The sequence below is a fragment of the Vicia villosa genome, linkage group LG2, assembly GCF_029867415.1.
Source record: "Vicia villosa cultivar HV-30 ecotype Madison, WI linkage group LG2, Vvil1.0, whole genome shotgun sequence".
Taxonomy (NCBI): Eukaryota; Viridiplantae; Streptophyta; class Magnoliopsida; order Fabales; family Fabaceae; genus Vicia; species Vicia villosa.
This window is the reverse complement of record NC_081181.1, coordinates 192,407,631-192,429,273: the sequence shown is the minus strand read 5'-3', so window position 1 is coordinate 192,429,273 and position 21,643 is coordinate 192,407,631. Positions and strand designations below refer to the sequence as shown.

Sequence of the window (21,643 nt, the reverse complement as noted above, 5' to 3'; positions counted from 1 at the left end):
TTATGGGTCTTGGATAAGATCATGATCATTTTTCAAAACCAAAACTTAGGCCCATTTGTCAAAAAACATCAAATTTGTTCAAATTGACTTTTATGTATTTTCTCAATTTTTGCCAACTTCAACAAGGCATAATTCCCTCAATATTTATCATATGGAGATGTTCTAGGACTTTTTGAAAAGCCCAAGATGTCCTCTGCAAACCACTTTGGACCATATTTTTCATTTGGAGATTTTATCTTGATGATATTGCTCCTGACGAAAAACTACTTTTTGCGAGCTTCTTGAAGGACCTATAATGTTTTGGTCCATATCTCTCAAATGAAGCATTTTTAGACTTGGCATGTGAGAGACAAAAATTGTAGAGAATCAAATTTCCTTCAAAATGAGCTTTGGATGGAAAATTTCTAATGTTCCATGTGAAAGTTATGGCTGGTCAAAGTTCAGTTGACTTTTCCTATACAAACCCTTAAATTAGAAACTTTTTGATTTGTTGATTTTTGATCTTTCCTTGATGAACCATGATCAATTATTAATCAAATGGTGAATGATAATTCAATATGAGGATCTTGACAAAAAATCGGGAGTTTTGACTTTACTTTGACCACAGTTGACTTTTAGGTTAACTTAGTCGACTGTTGACTTTCTGAACAATTGAGTGACCAATCCTTTGAATTGAGACTTGATACTTGTCATAGAGATAATGTGAGATGTATTGAGCCATATGAGATGTCTTGGAGCCATATGAGATGTCTTGGAGCCATTGATTCACTGATTTTCCTCTGAATTATTCAAACCCTAGTTTAGAACTTCTGTGTGGGAGACTGTGTTTTGGAGCTTTGTCTTTTGATTTGGTTTTGTGTATGAAAAATAGCATGGGCAAATTTTGGGGTATGACACATGGTTCGATTCCTGCGGGAGGCAAAAACAATATTTCCTGGGCAGCCGATAAGCGGACCTAGGGGGGATTATTGATTAAGCCGGTAACATGCTCGGTTGGCCTACACGGTTGATGCGTGCAGCGGATATCGGGGTGTTACATTAAAAGGCGCCTTTTAATGTAACACCCCGATATCCGCTGCACGTATCAACCGTGTCGGCCAACCGAGCATGTTACCGGCTTAATCAATAATCCCCCCTAGGTCCGCTTATCGGCTGCCCAGGAAATATTGTTTTTGCCTTCCGCGGGAATCGAACCATGTACCTAGGGGTTAAGTACATATTCATAGCAATTCCTGCTACCACTTGAGCTACTAGCACTTGTCCTATGTTAGATGGGATTCATTTTGAGAGGCTTAGTAGTGAAGATAAGGGGTGGCTTGAGAGACCGTTTTTAGAAGAGGAGGTTTTGGAGGCGATTTCGGGTTGTGGAGGCTCCAAAAGTCCGGGTCCGGACGGTTTCTCTTTTCTTTTTATCAAGAGGTGTTGGTCTTTTTTAAGAGTAGATTTTTTGAGATTCTTGGATCACTTTTATGATGGAGGTGAATTGTCCAAAGCGGTTACGTCCTCCTTCTTGGCTTTGGTTCCGAAATCTTCCAATCCTTTAGGATTGGATGATTATAGACCTATTTGTTTGGTGGGTTGCATGTACAAATTGGTGGCTAAGATGTTGGCGGGGAGATTGAAACTAGTGTTAAACTCCATCATTTCTCATTGTCAAAGTGCTTTCGTTCCGGGAAGGCAATTACTCGATGGAGTTTTGGTGGCAAATGAAGTGGTTGACTATGCTAGGAAGGAAGGTACTTCTTGTCTTCTTTTTAAAGTAGATTTCGAAAAATCTTATGATAGGGTTTCTTGGAATTTCTTATGTTTTTTGTTGGTTAAAATGGGCTTTGGAATTAAATGGCGTAAATGGATGGGATTATTGGTTTCTAAAAGTGACATGTCGGTTGTGGTTAATGGAAGTCCTACGAGGGAATTTGTTGTCGAAAGAGGTTTGAGACAAGGGGATCCATTATCGCCTTTTCTTTTTATTGTTGTGGCGGAAGCTCTTTCTAGGTTGGTTCGTAGATCCATCGCTAATGGAGAGTATGAGAATCTAGTGGTTAGGCGAAGTTATAAGGTGGACATCCTTCAATTTGCGGATGACACTTTATTGATCGGCGAAGGTTCTTGGAAGCATGTTAAGGCTATGAAGATTGTTTTAAGGGCTTTTGAGTTAGTTTCGGGTCTTGGCATTAATTTTCATAAAAGTAAATTAATAGGGATTAATGTGTCACCTTTCTTTTTGGAAGCCGCATCGTATTACCTTTCTTGCAAGATTGAAGCTAGTAATTTCTATTTTATCGGTATCCCTATTGGTTTCAATCCTAGGAAGGAAGCTACTTGGTTACCTCTTTCGGTTAAGTTGAAAAATCGGTTGTCGGGGTGGAAGAATAGGTTTCTTAACCTTGGAGGTAGGATCACGCTTTTGAAGTCTTTTTTGAGTTCTCTCACTATTTTTACCATGTCTTTCTATAAGATGCCGGCTAAAGTGGTTCGAGAATTCACTAAGTTGCAATGTAATTTTTTATGGGGGCGTGTGGAGGAAAAGAGAAACATCCATTGGGTGAGTTTGAAAATTGTGACGTTACCATATTTATATGGCGGTTTAGAAATCAAGCATATTAAAGACTTTAATGTGGCCCTTCTAAATAAGTGGAGATGGAGGATTGTTCAAGGGGGTAGGTGTTAGTGGTATGAGATTTTAAAGGCCCGATATGGCGATTTAAGTATGCATGTGATTTATGGTGGTGAGGGTTCAAATCTTTCTTCTTCCTCTTTTTGGTGGCGAGACTTGTTAAAGGTTGGTTTTCTCACACCTTTTGAAAAGGATCCTTTTGTTTCTAATTGTTTTTTTAAAGTTGGAAATGGGTTTTCTACACCGTTTTGGGAAGCTTGTTGGTTAAATAATGTTAGTTTGATGGAGGCTTTTCCGGATCTTTATGGGGTATCTTCGTTGAAAAAAGTGTCCGTAGCGGCGATGGGCGGTTGGTGTGAGGGGGTGTGGAAGTGGGGTGATCCCGGAATATCGGAAGGAGCGGTGTTGGAATCGGGTTTAATTGTTAAGCTTTTAGATTTACGTGCCCTTTTGGAGTCACACGGAGGTTTACATGACGAGAGGGATGCCGTGTCTTGGCTAATTGATTTGGATAATGGGTTTTCGGTTGCTTCGTGTTATCACCGGTACATTCTTTTGTGCACTCCTTTTGGTCCTCAAAATAGGGATGATGAGGCTTTGGAAAAGGTGTGGAAGATGGAGGTCCCTTTCAAGATCAAAGCTTTTGCTTGGAGGCTTTTTGTGAATAGACTTCCCACTAAAGACCTTTTAGTGTATAGAGGTATTAACTTCACTTCTTCTAATTTGAATTGTTTTTTTTTTTTGATAGGCAATTGGAAAATAGAGATCATTTATTCTTCAATTGTGATGTTAGTAAGGTTGTTTGGAATGAAATTGCTTTGTGGGTGGATTTACCGGGTTGGAACGCGGAAGATTGTATTCCGTTTTTTATGGAATGGTTTTCCATGAGCCGTGTAAAAAATATCAAAGGTGGCAAATTGGGGGTGTTTTGGCTTGCTACTTGTTGGATCATTTGGTTGACAAGGAATGGCGTTTTTTTTAGGAATTAGATTTGGAATATTAACAATATTGTGTGGAATATCAAAATTTTGGTTTGGAGGTGGTCTACTTTCGGCGATATTGCTTATTCCAATTGTAGCTTTTACGATTTTAGCAAAGACCCTTTGTCTTTTTTGTCGTAATTGTAATTGGTTTGTAATTTTGTTTTGTCGGATTTATTCCGGATTGTGTATCAAGGTTGGAGAACCCTTAGTTCTCTCTTATATTAATTCTTGCTTACACAAAAAAAAAAACTAGATTGAATATGCAGCTCAAATTATACCATAGTAAATATACTAGAGTTCATTTCCAAACAATGAGATGGGTGGTTAAGTCTGAAAAGAAAAAAAGACATTGGGATCAGAGATTCATCTTTCGTTTTTAAAGATTCACAGATTAAAGTTTAATAACAAATAAATTATTACTACCTAACTATTTTATATATATGGATACAGTCGTGGTGGACAAAAAAAGTCAGACCTCACCAAAGGAGATGGTAGACAAATAGATAAGAAAGGAACAAAGGAGACAAAGAGTTTGGAAAACAATTCCAAAAATTCATATACAAAATGATAACAATGGACTGAAGTTAGCTAGTGTGCAAATATAAAATAACTAGTCTATATCTATGAAAATGGATGTTTGTGATTTTTGAATAAGAGTAATCATGGGGTGGATGATATTTGATGAATATGATAGTTTGTTTGTTTCGTAGATTGACTTTAATTTTGTTGTACTCGTTTATAAATTATATGTTCAAGACACTTCTAGAAGCTACCCTACTATGTGGAAATTAAAAATTAGGTTAGCTAATCTGCCATGAGTATTATAAGTGTGGTTTTAAATTGCTATTTTGATCGTGATTTTTTTTTTTAAATTGAAAAATTCATTAAAATGAAAATAAGAGATTAAAAAAATTAATAACAATGTTTTAAAAAAAAATTACTCAAAAAACCATAGTTTGGAACAATTTACTAAAGTGTCTAGATTTGGTAGGACCCCTTGGAGTAGGAGTCATACCAAATGGCGTCATAGTGTGTAGGTTAGGGTGTATGCGCCATTTCAAATGGTGCATATGTTCAACCCAAATTAGGTTAGCCATTTGAAATGACGCCTATGTACATATGTTTTTTTTTTAAAAAAAAAAATTTAAGGGTTATATGTAACGAACGATAGTAGAAAAAAAGTCGGAAACAAACGATTTCATTAATTTAAACTGACGGATACATTGGAAAATTAAAATACAGAAACAACAATTGATAAAGAGAAAATTAAAATACGATTTGGGGAATTTTTTCTAAACCTTGTTATTTAATTTTTTTTCACAAACAAAAGAGGAGAAAAAGCCCCTAAGAGGAAATCAACCTAAGTTTGGGAAAATCAAACTTGTTGAACAAAAATTTCTCCCTATCTTCTATGACAACATAGCTGTACCACTTGAAAAATTTAAATCTAAACCCTAAGTTAGTGATGACGTCCGCACACAGATTTCCTTCCCTAAAGATGTGAGTAAGAAGAAAACCTTTATGCTTGAAAGAAAAGAGACAATTTTTCCATCGATTTCTTAGACTCCAAGGAACCAAATGAACATTAAGGACCGCCCTAGCAACAATGAGTGAGTCTGTTTCAATCCAAAGATTTTGCCACTTCTTATCATTGGCTATCTCAATCGCCATGATCACACCTAAGAATTCCGCCAACAAAGCATTACCGTTACCGATAAAATAAGAGAAAGATCCTACATGATCTCCTGAAGAATTTCTGAAAATGGCTCCACAAGAACAAGCTTTCGGAGTGCCAATAGCTGCACCATCTGTATTGGCCTTTATCCACCCAGGCATAGCAGGACTCTAAATGACATTAACCAGCTACTTTGGGTTCGAAGGGTTTATGATTATGTTGAGGCGCTTCAGCAGAGAAAAATCCTTTAGAGATGTATTATCCTTAATTTTTATAGAGTTTCCTACTAAGGACATGAAATTACCAATGTTGAGAGTACACCTTTTCCAATCAGCATTGCAATCCTCGAACCGAGCTTTGTTTCTAGATTTCCACACTTCAGCCAACACACACTAAAAGCTTGCCTGAAGTACCACCTTGCATTGAATCGACCAGTCATTGAAATTTATCTCCAGCAATCATTAAGACAGGAAATGGATTGTCTCAGATCCAAAAAAACAGCAAACCAGTTCCATATTTTTTATTGAAATTGCAGGAAAAGAACAAGTGCTCTGAAGTTTCCTCTTTGGATTCGCAAAGAGTGCATTGAGAAGGAAACGAAAATCCTCTTTTGAGAATGTTTTCGTCAGAAGCAATTGCGTTGTGAATATATTTTCAAAGGACAAAAGTTATGGAAGGAGGAATGTTGGTGTGTCAAAGCCAGTCCTTCCAAGGAACATGGTTGGATTGAGCTGGGAAGAAAGAGTATGCAATTTTGGAATTGAAAATGCCATATAATAGTTGTGATTGTGATTATTGAGGTTGATGTGACATATATTATAGCAGTTGTAGTGTGAATTTTGATTGTGTTTGAAATACATAAAAGATAAAATAATAATTAATGTTTAAAATATTTCATTATATAAGAAAAAAATTAAATTTTTAAGTTTTAAAGTCTTAAATTTTAATGACGAGAATGGTCAAAATTGTCTAATGCAGTCAAACACGTGATTTTATAATCACAAACACTGTTGAAAAAAGTTGTTTTTCCTGCACTTCAATTAGTATAATCGGTTAAGGTAATCGGTTACGAGTATGTGAAACATAATCAATGGTGTTGTGTTTATGGCGTAACCGGTTACGCTATTTGCCGTAACCAGTTACACTGAAGTTGGCCAGTTTTATTTTTCTGTTTTGATTGCTTTTGGTGATTCCAATCATTTGTAACTTTGTTGTATAAAGGACTCAGTACTCTCTATTGTTGTTAGTGTCAATTTCACTTCTCTCTCTCTCTCTCTCTCTCTCTCTCTCTCTCTCTCTCCCCCAATTCTCTAAACTTCATCTTCTCCAATTGAACTTAATTCTCCATTGATTCACCTTAATTGATTTTGTATGTTCTAACAAACACATTATCAATATATTGTAAAACAATTATATATTAAATTATTACACAAGAGAAAAACTTATGAGAAAAGAAGTGATGCACTGACAGTATAAAATAATTTTGCAGTATCTATCAATTACAATTATGTATCCAATTAAATTACTCTTTTATTTTACATAAATTTAATGACATATGCAGGGAGAATTTGAGAAGAGCATGATGGGTTATTTTACATAAATTTAATGACATGACAAATTAATAATTTTTTACTAAATAACAGTTTAAAACTATTTTACATTGACAATGTATACCCATTAAACGCAAAACTTAGTTTGACGGTCAATTATATAACAATACATTGGGAGTCCCCGATGAAATAGTGTATAATGTAAAGATGTACTCTGATGGTGATCAGTGGTTGGACATTGCTTCTAAAGTGAAAATTAATTGCAATTTTTATTAATGGTCCAAATGTTGTTTAGAATTTATGTAATTAGTTGTGGGTTTGGTTGGTAGAAACTACATTATTAATTTTACTAATTGTACTATGTTTTAATACAATATTGCTTATAAAAAAATGTACATTTTATCGACTCAACATTAGACCTCAACCACAATCTTTAAAGGGCGAGTGGTTTGTGGGGGGTGATTTTAACTCAGTAAAATCGGCAGCGGAAAGGAGAGGTAGAACTGATGTGGTCAGGAGGGGAGAGATGGCAGATTTCAATACTTTCATTAATCTTATGAAGCTTGAGGATGTTCCTGTATTAGGGTGTATTCACACATGGATAAACTCTAGTGGTTCTGCTAGCAGTCGCTTAGATAGATTCCTGATCTCTGAAGGTCTAATATCTGACTGGAAAATTGTCGCCCAATGTTCTGGGAGCAGAGACATATCTGATCATAGGCCGGTTTGGATTAAGTCAAGTAATCTAGACTGGGGGCCTAAACCCTTTAAAGTTTTCAATGCCTGGTTCCAACACAAGGATTTTCTCGGTTTTGTTAAAACTGCCTGGGATTCTTTTCAAGTTCGCGGAAAGAAATATTTCGTAATCAGGGAGAAATTTCGTATGCTGAAGGAAAAATTAATTTGGTGGAACAAGCATGTATTTGGATGGATAGATCTAAAAATTGATGATGGTGTTGAAGAGCTTAATGAGCTAGAAACTGATTTAGCCATCGGTGGTGACTCTTTGAACCCGGTAGAGATGGAGAAACGGAGGGTGGCGGCTGTAGGTATTTGGCAAAATTTACACCTCAAGGAAAGTATGTTGAAACAAAAGTCTAGACAAAAGTGGATTCAGGAGGGTGACCTCAACACAAAGTTCTTTCATGCTTCTCTCAAGGCAAGAAACCGCAGGAATTCAATGATCTCTTTGCACACGGGCAGTGGTGTTGTTGATAATGTCGATCAGATCAAAGAAGTTGTTAGGGAGCATTTCTGTAAGCGTTTCAGTTCTGTTGGGAGCGACAGACCTCACATCCTTAATCTGGGATTCAACAAGCTCTCCGAAGTCGACTCCTGCAGCTTAGAAGAGCAGTTCTCTAGAGAAGAAATTAAGGCAGCCATTTTTGCGTGTGAAGGTGACAAAAGCCCTGGGCCCGACGGTTTCAATCTCTCGTTTATCAAGCGCTGTTGGAGCATTGTTGGAGAAGATTTTGTGGCCTTCATTCAAGAGTTCCATCACCTTGCAAAACTGCCAAAAGCCATGACCGCTTCCTTCATTGCGCTTATTCCAAAGGTGGATAATCCACAAAAGATTGAAGATTTTCGCCCCATTTGCCTCATTGGTTGCTTTTACAAGATCTAATCCTTAATCCTGGCTGCGAGATTGAAAGGAGTTATGGGGAAAATCATTTCCTCCAATCAAACTGCCTTCATTCCGGGCCGTCAAATTATGGATGGCATCCTTGTGACTAATGAAATTCTCGACTGCGCTAAAAGGGAAAAGAAGGACTGTTTTCTGTTTAAGGTGGATTTCTCGCAAGCGTTCGACTGTGTTGACTGGAACTACTTACGTAGTTTGCTAAAGATTGTGGGGTTTGGACCAAGATGGCTTCGGTGGATGGAGGCTGGGGTATTTTGCAGCAGCATGTCTATTCTAGTTAACGGTAGTCCCACAAAGGACTTTATTGTTTCAAGAGGTCTGCGCCAGGGTGATCCGCTTTCCCCTTTTCTCTTCGCGCTAGCTGCGGAAGGATTGTCAGCAATCACGAGACGGGCGGTGGGAACAGGTTTGTTCAAAGAATTTTCCTTTGGTAATAATGTGAATTTTAGCTTGCTGCAATTTGCAGACGATACGATTATTGCTGGCGAAGCTTCTTGGGCCAATTTATGGACTCTCAAGTCTATTCTGCGTGGTTTTCAAATGGTATCGGGTCTGAGCATTAACATGGCTAAGAGCAAGGTTTACGGCATCGGTGTTGCAGATCATTTCTTGGAGGCAGCATCACAGTTCTTCTGTTGTAAGGTTGACAAGATCCCATTCAAATTCTTGGGCATTGTGGTTGGAGGAAATCATAGAAGATTGCAATTCTGGAATTCCGTTGTTAATGGCGTGAGGAAGAAATTGTCAACTTGGAAAGGGAGATTCCTTTCGATGGGAGGAAGGATAACTTTGATCAATTCTGTTCTAGCTAATATTCCAGTTTACTACTTATCTTTCTTCAAAGTTCCGGCCAAAATCATCCATGAACTGACTAGTATACAAAGGAAATTCCTATGGAATGGATCGGCGGATAAAAGGGGAATCTCATGGATTAATTGGAACGATGTTTGCAGAGATAAATTTGATGGTGGCTTGGGAATCAAGAACTTAGAGCGGTTTAACGCAGCTTTGCTGGGCAAGTGGATTTGGCGTTGTCTATCGGAGGAACATTCACTTTGGCACAAGTTATTGCAACAACGCTACGGTTCATTGATTAGAAGACTGGTCTTTGATGAAGGGAATCGGAAATCGAAGAAAGAATCATTGTGGTGGAGAGATCTCTTAAAGTTAACTTCCGACAATGCCGACTCGAATGCAGCAGGTATTTTAAAGCTGTTTCACTGGAAACTTGGTAAGGGTGACCGCATTCCTTTTTGGTTTGGAAGGTGGTTAGGAGTAGAGCCACTGTGTGCCGTCTTCCCCAACATTTTCGCTGCTGTGGAGAATCCTAAAGCAGCCATGGAGGACCTTGGATACTGGACTAATTCGGTGTGGCATTGGGACATCCATTCGACGCTGATTCAGAATCATGGAGTTGATCATTCTGAAATTGCAGATTTGGAAACTCTTCTCGTGGACATTTCTTTGCAACCAGCCACATTAGACAAACCATGCTGGCCTTGGGATAGTTGTGGCCATTTTTCCGTCAAATCCTGTTATGCGAAACTCTTGCAGGGGCAGGATGCTTCCTCCATAGATCCATCTTACAAATGTTGTCTTAATGTCGTTTGGGACTCGCTCATTCCGCAAAAGGTGAAACTGTTTGGATGGAGGTTGTTGCGAAACAGACTCGCAACTCGGGATCAACTGCTTTTGCGAGGTATTTTGGAGGGAGCTGAAAACTGCAGGTGTCCTTTGTGCAATTCTGCAGCTAAAAGTAGTGAGCACTTGTTCTTGAGTTGCACTTCGTCTATTCGTATCTGGGCGGACATTTGGGGTTGGCTAGGCATCCGGCCACTGCGGAACAACGCTAGCACAAACTGTAGGTCTCATTTTCTCTCCTTTTTTCATGCTTTAAACAACAAGGTTGGCAAGGGTAGGGAAGTTTCGGTTTGGTTGGCTACGTGTTGGTGCTTATGGAATGCTAGAAACGGTATTATCTTCAACAATGAAACTCTGGACATCGATGAAATTCTGTTCAAAATTAAGATGCTAACTTGGTGGTGGTTGCAAATAGGCCCGAATCGCTTAAATTGCAATTTTTATGAATGGTTTAAAAACCCCTTGGATTTCTTGTAAAGTTGGTTGTATTTTGCTTTTTGTAGGCTCTTGGCTAATGCCTTCTCTCTTGTATTTGGGTTTGAGTTTCCCTTGAACTCTATTTGAATACAATTGTTGCTTATCAAAAAAAAAAACAATCTTTAAATATCACATTTTCATACTCACAATGCAGCAATTACTCAAACTCACTAGCTATCTTATCAATTTGCAATTGTTCAAATTACGCATCATGGTTCAAATTACAAAAGCAAGCCTAGTTCAAATGTTGAATTACATGTCAAACCTACTTAGATCCTCCTTAAAGTAACTATTTTCTTCTCTTCTCTTATAAGGGTTTTTATTTATTTTTTATCTTAAGCTTTTAATTTGAATTATAGATTTTTGAAAAAAAAAATTTATATTTTATTTTATAGTTTGTCTTTATTCTTTAATAATGAATATGATACTATTTGCTTATTGGCTCATGTGTATTAATTTATTTAAGATATAGTCTTTCGTAATGTAAATTGACATATTTTTGTTTTTCGTCTTTGTATCTTTTTATGGGATAAAGTCCTCAATGTTAAATTTCATTTGGTTTTAGTTCTTAAAGTTAAAATCCGCATGAAAATCTGCAGGATTTTAACAAATAAAAATATAAAATGATATATATTGTCAGTTGAGCTAGACGTTATGAACAGTTAGATATTGTTTTTAAGGGAAACCACTAGCAACAAGGTTTATCAGGATTAATCTAGTTTTATCGTACTAAGATTTTCGGCTTAAATTCCTAACCTTAGGGTTAGGGGCCTTGGTCTTGGTGTGGTTTTACTGGATTTTCTTTCTGTGGGATTCATAGAGATTTTCTTTGTAGTATAATACTATCAGTTAATATGGAGGTAGGAAGAGGAGATCAATGGAAACGAGTGTTTAGAAGGAGGCGGCTTGCTAAAGCACAATGGGAGAGTAAGGATAGCAACAGGAATGAAAATTTTCTGGAGAACAGAAGAATATCTTCTTTCTTTTTCTCATCTTTTGCAGATAACCTAAACGCAAAAAACATGTACGAGACTTTTCAGTCCTTTGGTGATATAGATGAGGTGTTTATTCCGGCAAAGCGAGATGCAAGGGGAGGTCGTTACGGTTTTGTTCGTTTCTTTGACGTGGAAGATGAACGAACCCTTGCCATGAAGTTGGATAACATCTTCATTGGAGCTAGGAAACTCCATGTTAACTTACCAAGGTACCAGCGGAGACAGGTGCAGGTAGAAGGAGCTCATAGGAGAGAATATGGTAGGGTGCAGGTACCCTTGAAGACAGGAAAACCGGATTCGGTCTTTAAACCGGGTTGTTCTTATGTGGATGCGTTAACAAATACAAATAGTACTGATCCAAAAGTGAAAGCCATGAAAAAAGTTTTATGCACCGTGGAAGATGAAGATTTGAAGAGATTTAAGAAGGCCTTCGTGGGTTTAGTGTTAAAGCCGGGGAGCTCTTACAATTTTCAAGAAATCTTAAATCAAGAAGGTTTTTATGCTATCCAATCCACTCCTCTTGGTGCAAATATGTGTCTGTTAGAAGATAGGCTGGAAGGTGCAATTCAATCATGGCTAGCAGACGAAGGAGAGTGGGTGAAGCGCTGGTTTAAGGAAGTTCGTCCATGGAATCCGTCGGATGTAGACAAAGAAAGAATAACATGGATTCATTGTTATGGTGTACCGTGTCATGCGTGGTTGCCAGATGTCTTTAGGGAAATTCTAACGCCGGTGGGAAACTTCTTGTGTGCTGACGATAACACGAGGCAAAAAACAAAAATGGATGTAGCCAGGGTTTTAGTCAAAACTAGTGATTCTAAAGCTATCTTAGAAGATATTGAGGTGATCATCAATGGTGTAAGTTTTGTAGTAAACCTTGTCGAGGATGCTCAATGCCCCCTTCGCAGCCTTCCCTCTGATGGTTCGTCGGAAGTTTCAGACTCAAAAGATGATATGTCAAACCAATGGCAACATGATGAAGAAGATGAACAGGCGTTGGAAAGGGAGGAAGGTGAAGTAGGCTGTGACCTAACCTCTTTTCACGAAAAAGGAGATAATCAGAAGGATATAGAGGATGTTCAGGCTTTGACTATTTCCCATAAAGGTGAAAGCACTTTAAGGGTTGACAACTGGGAAAAGCCTGTAGACACAGGGCTCGAAGGAAATCATGATGGGATTTTTTCTCCTTTAACAAACAATAACCTAATAATATCAAATTCAAGTCAACGGTCACATGTTAGCCCAACTCCATTGGGCTTGGAACTCCTCTTGGAACCTGCTATCACTGTCCACGGCCCAATTGTTCACGACCCAATTGCTCTAGAAGTTGAGAATGGGCTGGGAGGGACGGACGAGGTCTTTGGACCTGATAAACCAAATTCCCAGCTGAACAGAAGAAAGAAATTGAAGCTTATTTCTGAATTACCAAACACATCGGGGATTAACAAAGCCACAAACCAAATGCTTATCATCGACAATCTGAGGGATGAGTCAACTTTCAAACCCTCTTTTTTTGCTCCACTGCTACCTAATCCCAATCCCTCTAAATCGCACGTAGGTTCATCATCCAATTCGCAAGCAAATATGTCCGGTGGTGCCGTTCTATGCTGCGAGTCTGTATCAGACGGTGATGTAAATCAGGGGAATTCTCGATTCAGGTCAAATGAGGTCAATATTGCTTCAAGGATATGGAGAAAGGCTTCAGATTTAGGTATTCGTGGCAGGGGCGATGAAGCATCCATCCTGGAGGAAATTAGGCGAATGGAAACAAAGGAAGTTGAAGCAAAGGCTCAGAAGGCGAAAAAAAACAAAGGTTCATCATGAATCTTTTGTCTTTCAACATCAGAGGGGGAGGAAACTCGGCCAAGAAGAGAGTAATTCGGAATCTTATTGGTAAAGGGAATGTAGAACTATGTATGCTTCAAGAGACTAAGATGCAGAAAATGGAAAACAGTTTGGCTCAGGAGTTTTGGGGTAATGGGGAACTTATGTGGACAGCAAAACATTCTGTTGGAAGATCCGGAGGCATGTTAATGTTGTTGAATCCAAATTCTGTAGTGGCTCAGTCAAGTTTTGAGGGGGAGGGTGTCGCACGCTCACGAAATGATGAACAGAGTCGCCACCAATATATTTATCCCAAAGAGGGAAAGGAATATCAGGAAACCTAAGATGAATAAGAACGAGGTCTTTCGACCAGAGATAGGGTACGGGAGTCGGTTACGCAAGGGGAAGGTGCTAGCACCCCTCACGCCCATCGTACTCGATGGTATCCACCTATGTTTGTTGCTATCTAAAGGGTGTGTACTATAAATCTAAAGTTTAATGCTAAGGGAATGCATGCAAAGGAAAGAAAAGAAACACGGGGAAAATAAGGATTATAAATAGTTGTGCTCGCTTAGGCCCCGCGACCTAATGCCTACGTATCCTTTTCAGGAATCAGAGCGCCGTAGTTCGGCTCTTTAGTTTTTGTTTGTTTTTGTGTTTTTTAGTGGACGAAGTTACATTCGCACTCCGCTGCTCGACCTCTGGAGTCTTAAGCTGGGAATGGAGCGGAAATAACGTGTCCGATTAAAGAATGCCTCAGAGGCGAGATAGAGAAAAGAGTTTGAGCGTTCAAGTTGCACCCTAAAGCAAGGGAGATCCAAGCACTCGAATGATTCCCTAAAGCAAGGGAGATTCAAGCTTCCATTCCCTTTTTAATGATTTTCACTTTTTTATTAATGTTTTATTAAGTGTTTTCTTTGTATTTTTTAAAGGGATTTTATTTTGATATTTATTAGATGTTTTAATGTTGAAAAGGAAAAGAAACTAGCCTAAGTATGAAGGGAATCTCTACCTAATGTTATCATGGTTTCTACCTAAGGTTAGGAGTAAAAGAATATGAAAATAAAGATCACAATTAGAAGTCAACAAGTAGGATACATGAAAATAGTACAAGAGCATGAAATAGAACAAAGTCAAAATATAGCACAAAAGTGAGTTAAAGTACTATTATTTTTATGTTGATTTTTTATGAGAGAAATTGAATCAAGTAAAAGACTAAAAAACAAATAGCCTAAAACTACTATTTTTTATGAACATTTTTTATATGACAAAATATGTATTAAAGTCTAAAAATGATAGTGAAGAATTAGAAATTTAATTATTCAAAGAAATGGCAAAAAATCTAATTAAAATCTAAATTTGAAATAATAAAAAAAATAAGGAAACAGGGGGTGCAATCCTGAATTGCAGGGGTGTGAAAAGCAGGGCGCTGGGCCCATTGGGTCTGACCCAATAACAGTTTTTGTTACAGATTTTTGTTATAGATTTCTATGGCAGAAAACGGATAACGGGCCTATGGGGGTGCAGACAGGAATCCGGCCCAAGTATGATTTTGTTGTTTGATTTTCTTGCCAAAAAAAGCAGCATGGGCTTCATGGGTGTGTGCTTAGCAATTTCGCAAGGCCCAAGGGACATATCTTAGTACAAATTTTAGACCCAATGATTTTCAGATTTTATTCTATCTTATGTTAATCCAAATTTAATTGACAAATATTAATCTAATTGAATTAAATTAATATTAACTAATCAAGAAAATGAAAAATAAAATAACATAAGAGGAATTAGGGTAAAAACCTTGTTCTCTCTTCTTCTCTTCCCCGACGAATTCAGCGGCGGCTCTCTCCCTCTTCCCCGACGAATTCAGCGGCGGCGCCCTCTCTCGTCTCCGATCGAAGCAATCTCAATCGCCTTTCTTTGATCTTCTTTCGTCATGAACGTATGCTTCACCTTCTACTGAAGACTCTGAATGAATTTCTTCTCTTTTCGTCCGCGTGTGGTTGTTGTTATGAATCGTGAACAGAGAAACGGCGACTCGATCGCGAGATGATGATGATGAACATGGTTGTTCTTGCGGTTCTGAAATCGAAGTGGAGGTCGCGATTGCGTGGCTGGCGAAATAAACTCGAGGAACACTTCTATTCAGGTAATTTCTCTTGCTCTATTCCTCTTTGCGCTATCTTCTTCTTCTTCTTCTTCTCGTGTTCTGAATCTTGTTCTGTATTTTCTTTGTTTGATGAATCTTCGAATGAGCTATGGTGTTGTTGCTGAGACTTATGGAAGATTGACGATGAACATGATGAGGAATAATGAAGACTGGAGATTGTTCTATAGATTCGGTGAAAGTTAATTGATTGATAGGAGTTGAGGTGAAGAGCTGAGAGTCTGAATTCTGATGAAGATGATCGAGAATGAAGAAGAGATCCAATGGTGTAGAGTGGGAGAGAAGAAGATGAATGGTGATGATGGATTTGCAGAGGAAAAGTGAATGAATGAAGTGTGAAGAAGATGAAAAAGGGTGAAGTGAAGAGAGAATGAAGATGAAGTGAAGAAATGGTCGTGGTGGTTAGAGAAGATGGAGAATGAATCGAGAGGGGATGTGAAGAATGGCTGAAGAAAAACGAAGGAAGGTCCAATGAATGAAGAGTGCTTCTCATATATAGAGGTGAGAAGGTTAGTTTTTGAACTCTGAATTTCTGTTATAAGTTTGTTATGAATCAGTTAAAGGTGTTGAAAGTTGGTTAGAAGTTAGTTGGAGACTGTTACATGGCAGTTGGAGTTAGTTATATGTTTGAAGGTTTGTTATAAGTTAGTTGCAACTATGGTTAGGATGTGATTAGAGAACTTAAGGTTAATCAGTGCTGCTGTTAGTTAAAATAGCTTAGTGAAGCTCCCTTCAAATTGCTTAGTGTACAGTTCCTGCTTATGTGTATACGTCGAGTCTCAATTTTGTGCTGGAGTGGTGTATAAGTTATTTTTCTATTCTGAACCGTATTGAGATTGCGAATGACACAACACCGCTTGGACTGAATTTAGTGTATGCCTGAATCAATTGATTGTAAGTATTGAATACGGTTGCGTATGTCTGCTCCGCTTTCTTCTGAACCAGCGCGAGTCTTGATTCTTTTTTGTACTGAGGTTGCAAGTTTGGAATTGAGAAGTGAGTGTGAAATTGTTCTTGGTTTACCTAATAGAATAGATTAACTGTTTTGAGATTTTACAATGCGATGCAGAGGTCCGAACCGGTTCAGTGTCTTATTTTTGCAAGGTATATAGTTCTGAGGTATGATTTGTGAATAGTTATGGAACTGATTTGTTTTGTACACACTATGCAGGTCTGAGAATTTAAGGCAGCCATGGTTCTATTTACATAGGCATGGAAGAAGAAATATGAGAAAATGACTCCTAAGCACACATGGAAATTACGGATTGAAGTGATCTTGAAAGAAGATTAGTGGAGCTTAGCCCTCGAAGCATAAGTTTAAATTTCTGTTGTGAATGTCTCAGTGTAATGACTTAGAATTTATTTGTGTAATTATGGATGAACTTTGAATGTTGTATAGATCGAATGAACTAGGACTTTGGTAAAGGGATTTGAAATGAATGGATAGACACTTGAATGTGTACACTTTGTTTATGATTTTAGAGTTATAGTGAAATGCTCCTCTTTTGTAATGACAGGGTTTCTTGGACTTTGAAGTGGAATTTGTTAACTTAAATTTTCCCTCCACTTGTTAAATTTAAATTTCCAAATCTTTTCACTTTGTCCTTAATTGCCAACTTGGATGAACCACAATATCAGTTGAAATTCTATCAAAAGATTGAGGTAACCTTTGGTCGAGAATTAATTAGAACGATTTGGTCAACATGAAGTCAACCTTCCATGGTTGACTTTGTTGAGCAAAAGTCAACCCTTAATCAACTGGATATTTTGTAATATTTCTTCTACAGCACTTCACTGAGAGATCCAAACAAACAATAACTGAATTGACGACAACCCTTTGTACCAAGTCTTGATTACTTAGTAGGTATAACCATAAGGAGATACAATCATCAATTTAATGTAAATACCGAATACAAGTCAGCCTTAATTACAATATCCTCGAGCATATAAATAGGACCTTGACTTTTCAATATCCTTGATCCCATGTCACTGTTATTGATTAAATGAATGCATGAGTGTTAGATGACCTAATGGATGTATGCAGATGAATGTGAAACTTTAAGCCAGTTAGAAGCAAAAAATTAGGTGGGCAAATTTTGGGGTGCAACAGAGGGGTTTGTGGGAATGCAGGGATTTTGTAAAGGTAAAGTCATCTATTTTGTTAACGTTTACTCATCCTGTGATATTGTCAAGAAAAGGCAGATGTGGGCTGAACTAACCAATCTTAAAGCAAATCTTCCTATCGGGGAGTGGTGTATCGGTGGTGACTTTAATGCCATCAAGCGTAGATCGGAAAGGAAAGGCTTGAGAGCGCAATACAGCAGCACAAAAATGTCTGAGTTTGCTGAATTTATAGGAGAAATGGAGTTGCTGGACTTACCAGGTTTTGGAAATAAATACACTTGGTTCAATTCAGCAGGGGACTCAATGAGCCGTCTTGACCGTTTCTTGGTTTCGGAAGGTTTAGTCGATGCTTGGGGTTTGAAGGGGCAATCAATTGAAGCTCGGAGTATCTCAGATCACTGCCCAATATCTCTTCAAGCGAATTTGCTTAACTGGGGGCCCAAACCATTTAAGTTCTTCTCAGCTTGGACGACACACCCAAATTTTTATTCACTGGTAGAAGATGTTTGGTCAGTGCCCATTGCTCATGGCCGCAGCATGTTCCGTTTCAAGGAAAAGTTAAAGATTCTGAAGAGTCGGCTAAAGGTGTGGAATAGAGAAGTTTTTGGCTTTCATGATCTACAAGTGGATCTCGCTTTTAATGAGCTTTGTCAGTCTGATCTGCTGTGTGCAACTGAAAATGCAACCTATATCGCATCTTCTGCTGTGCAAACTAACAGGCATAACGCTGAAGCTCAGGTGTGGAGTAATCTGCAAATCTGTGAATCTCTGATTAAACAAAAATCCAGGTGCCGTTGGTTAAAAGAAGGTGATAAAAACTCCAAATTTTTTCACTCCTATATGAAAGCAAGGTTTCGTCGCAACAATATTGTCGGTCTTCAGGCGGGGGATGCGGTTGTTAGTGATGTTGCAAGTGTTAAGCAGGTGGCTGTAGAACATTTTAAGGAGCGGTTTCAGGAGCCTTTGCCCAACAGGCCGGTTCCCGACGGTATTCCTTTTAACACGTTATCTGCTGAAGATAATTGTGGCCTAGAAGCTCCTTTCTCATTGTAAGAAATCCATGAAGTTATCTGGAATGCTGCTAGTGGGAAAAGTCCAGGCCCCGACGGGTTTTCTATGGAATTCTTCAAAGTTTGCTGGGATATTATCAAAATAGATTTGTTTGATTGCATAACAGAATTTTTTACGCAGGTTCATCTTCCCAAAGCTGTGTCGGCATCTTTTATCGCTCTTATTCCGAAGTGTCTGAATCCACAATCTTTGACCGACTATAGGCCGATCTGCCTCATCAGCAGCGTTTACAGAATTATATCAAAACTTCTAGCAACAAGGTTAAAGGGTGTGGTGGACAAACTTGTGTCTCTACATCAATCCGCATTTGTTCCAAATAGAGGGCTTCAAGACGGAGTTTTAGTTCTCAACGAGGTGGTAGATTACGCTAAGAGGAATAAGAAGGAACTTTTTCTTTTCAAGGTTGATTTCGAAAAGGCGTTTGATTCGGTTTCATGGGACTATCTCTTTTATGTCATGAAAAGAATGAATTTTGGCCCTAAGTGGTTAGGATGGATTCAAGCATGTGTGACTTCCTCTTCTTTCTCGGTCTTGATAAATGGTAGTCCAACTATAGATTTCCAAGCTAAGCGGGGACTCCGTCAAGGAGATCCACTCTCTCCGTTTCTTTTTATCCTGGCTGCAGAAGGTTTATCAGGATTATTGCGTAACGCCATTGCTAGTAACCAGTACCACCCCTTTCCATTGGGAGATTCCATCCGGGTAGAGTTACTTCAGTTCGCGGATGATACGATTCTCTTAGGGCAGCCGACTTGGGAGAACTTAGGAACAATCAAAGCACTGCTTCGCGGATTTTAGTTATGCTCCGGTTTATCAGTAAATTTCCATAAGAGCAGAATTATTGGTATCAATGTAGCGCCGGCTTTTCTGCAGGCAGCCTCTGACTTTCTGCACTGCGTGATCAGCCCTTCATCATTTATTTTCCTTGGCATTCAAATAGGCTGTAACCCTCGAAGACGGTCTTCATGGGATTCGGTTCTGACAAAGGTGAGGAGCAGACTGGTTTCTTGGAAAGGCAAGTACCTTAATTTGGGGGGTCGGATAGCTCTTATCAATTCAGTCTTGAACTCTATTCCTCTGTTCACATTCTCGTTCTACAAAGCTCCAAAGGTTGTTATCCAAGAACTCATTAGTATTCAACGTGCTTTCTTATGGAATGCGAAAGAAAACTTGCGAAGGATAAATTGGGTTTCATGGTCGACTATTTGTTTACCGAAATCTGCTGGTGGACTCGGTGTTAAGCATTGTGAAATTTTCAACAGAGCTTTAATGAGTAAATGGGGCTGGAAGATTATGGCTGAGACAGGATCACTATGGCAGGATGTCTTAACTTTCAAATATGGAGACATAAAGGGAGCAATTCGGGCAGACGATTCTCCTAGCGTTAATCCAAAGCATTCTTTGTGGTGGAGGGATTTGTGTATTCTGTTAGGCGTTTGGGGAGCTGAAACAAATTGGTTCCGCAAGTGCATATCGTGTAGGATTGGTAATGGTGCAGACATAGACTTTTGGAGGGATCGTTGGATAGGTAACGACACTCTGTGTAATCAATTCCCTATGTTATTTGAGGCATTGCAGGAACCGTCGGTGAGGATTTCGGAAGCTGGTCATTTCGAACAACACGGTTGGGTATGGGCCTTTTGCGACATTTCTTCTCCTCTGTCAGCATTGGAGGCTGAAGCTTGTGACAGTTTAATCAATATTCTGCAACATATAGAGCCAAATGTATTGAATCAAGACGTGTTTATTTGGTGGCCCTCGGCAGCAAGTTTCTCGGTCAAATCGGCTTTTGATAGGTTGTCAATTGGATGGGATCAATCATTATCCTTAAGTGTGGAAGAGCTGGCAGTATTAAAACTTATTTGGAAATCAAAGGTGCCGTCGAATATACAAGTGTTCGGTTGGAGGCTGTTGCATAATCGACTACAAACAAGGGATGAGTTGGCAAGACGAGGAGCTTTATCAGGTGCGCTTAATTTGGCTTGCCCATTATGCTCGGCTTTTGAAGAAACACATTATCATCTGTTTTTTTCCTGTTGTGTTGCTGCCGAAGTTTGGAACTTCATCATGGAATGGGTAGGAGTAATTTTCTATCCTACTAATTTTTCCATCCCGGAGCACTTTTTACGTTTTAACTCGGTATTATGTAGGCGGGATAGAAATAATCTTAGTAGTATATTTATTTGGTTGTCGGTTATTCGGGCTATTTGGCTTGTAAGAAACGATATAGTGTTTAATGGAGGGGCGAAGGGTAGCCGAGAGATTTGTTTCATGGCAAAAATGTTGGCCTGGGAATGGTTTTATGCCGCTTTTTCGGGTGAGTTTCAATTACCATCTGTAATATCTTGGATGGATAATCCTGTACAGGTTTGGTTGTAATCTCGTCATTCCTCTGTAAACGGATTGAGTACTCCTAGTACTCATATTCAATATTATATGTCGCTTATCAAAAAAAAAACATTCAGAAATTATTTACAAAAAAATAATAAATATATAAACAAAAATAAAAAGCACGTCAACTTACAGGAACCAAAAAATTTTTTAAGCTTTTATTTAAATATATGTAAGTCGTTGATTCACAATTTAATCTCTCACAATAATATTTCGTTGAATTTTTTATAATAAATTAACATACAAAATAGTTAATATTTATAAATCAATTTTTAAAAATAATTTATTTATGTTTTTAAAATATTTAAAGTAGCTTTTGAGCTTTTAGCTTTTAGCTTGTGACTTTTTATTTCATTTATACCCCTATTATTTTAACAAAAATACAATTTTACCCTTTTATATATATATATATATATATATATATATATATATATATATATATATATATATATTTATTTATTTATTTAAAACAATTTTTGTGTTGTATAATTA

The 21,643-nt window shown here is 38.2% G+C and overlaps 4 protein-coding genes across 4 annotated transcripts; all 4 read left to right on the top strand.

The window, feature by feature from the left end:
* Positions 1–2,710: 2,710 nt before the first annotated feature.
* LOC131650974 (uncharacterized) lies at positions 2,711–3,606 on the top strand. The gene is made up of 2 exons (XM_058920671.1): positions 2,711–3,309; positions 3,366–3,606. The coding sequence occupies exons 1-2, from the start codon at positions 2,711–2,713 to the stop codon at positions 3,604–3,606; spliced, it is 840 nt and encodes a 279-aa protein (XP_058776654.1).
* Positions 3,607–7,351: 3,745 nt separating this feature from the next.
* On the top strand, positions 7,352–8,449 carry LOC131650973 (uncharacterized). Its single transcript, XM_058920670.1, has one exon. The coding sequence runs from the start codon at positions 7,352–7,354 to the stop codon at positions 8,447–8,449; it is 1,098 nt and encodes a 365-aa protein (XP_058776653.1).
* A 9,240-nt stretch (positions 8,450–17,689) lies between these two features.
* LOC131650972 (uncharacterized) lies at positions 17,690–18,742 on the top strand. The gene has a single exon (XM_058920669.1). The coding sequence runs from the start codon at positions 17,690–17,692 to the stop codon at positions 18,740–18,742; it is 1,053 nt and encodes a 350-aa protein (XP_058776652.1).
* A 63-nt stretch (positions 18,743–18,805) lies between these two features.
* Positions 18,806–21,139, top strand: LOC131650971 (uncharacterized). The gene is made up of 2 exons (XM_058920668.1): positions 18,806–19,462; positions 19,634–21,139. Exons 1-2 carry the CDS (start codon positions 18,806–18,808, stop codon positions 21,137–21,139), a joined length of 2,163 nt encoding a protein of 720 aa, XP_058776651.1.
* Positions 21,140–21,643: the final 504 nt, after the last annotated feature.

Coding starts and splice junctions, on each gene's coding strand:
- LOC131650974 (XM_058920671.1), top strand. CDS start 2,711: ATGCATGTGATTTATGGTGGTGAGGGTTCAAATCTTTCTTCTTCCTCT. Junction 3,310..3,365: donor CCCACTAAAGACCTTTTAGT/GTATAGAGGTAT, acceptor TTTTTTTGATAG/GCAATTGGAAAATAGAGATC.
- LOC131650973 (XM_058920670.1), top strand. CDS start 7,352: ATGGCAGATTTCAATACTTTCATTAATCTTATGAAGCTTGAGGATGTT.
- LOC131650971 (XM_058920668.1), top strand. CDS start 18,806: ATGGAATTCTTCAAAGTTTGCTGGGATATTATCAAAATAGATTTGTTT. Junction 19,463..19,633: donor CATTGGGAGATTCCATCCGG/GTAGAGTTACTT, acceptor GCTTTTCTGCAG/GCAGCCTCTGACTTTCTGCA.
- LOC131650972 (XM_058920669.1), top strand. CDS start 17,690: ATGCAGGGATTTTGTAAAGGTAAAGTCATCTATTTTGTTAACGTTTAC.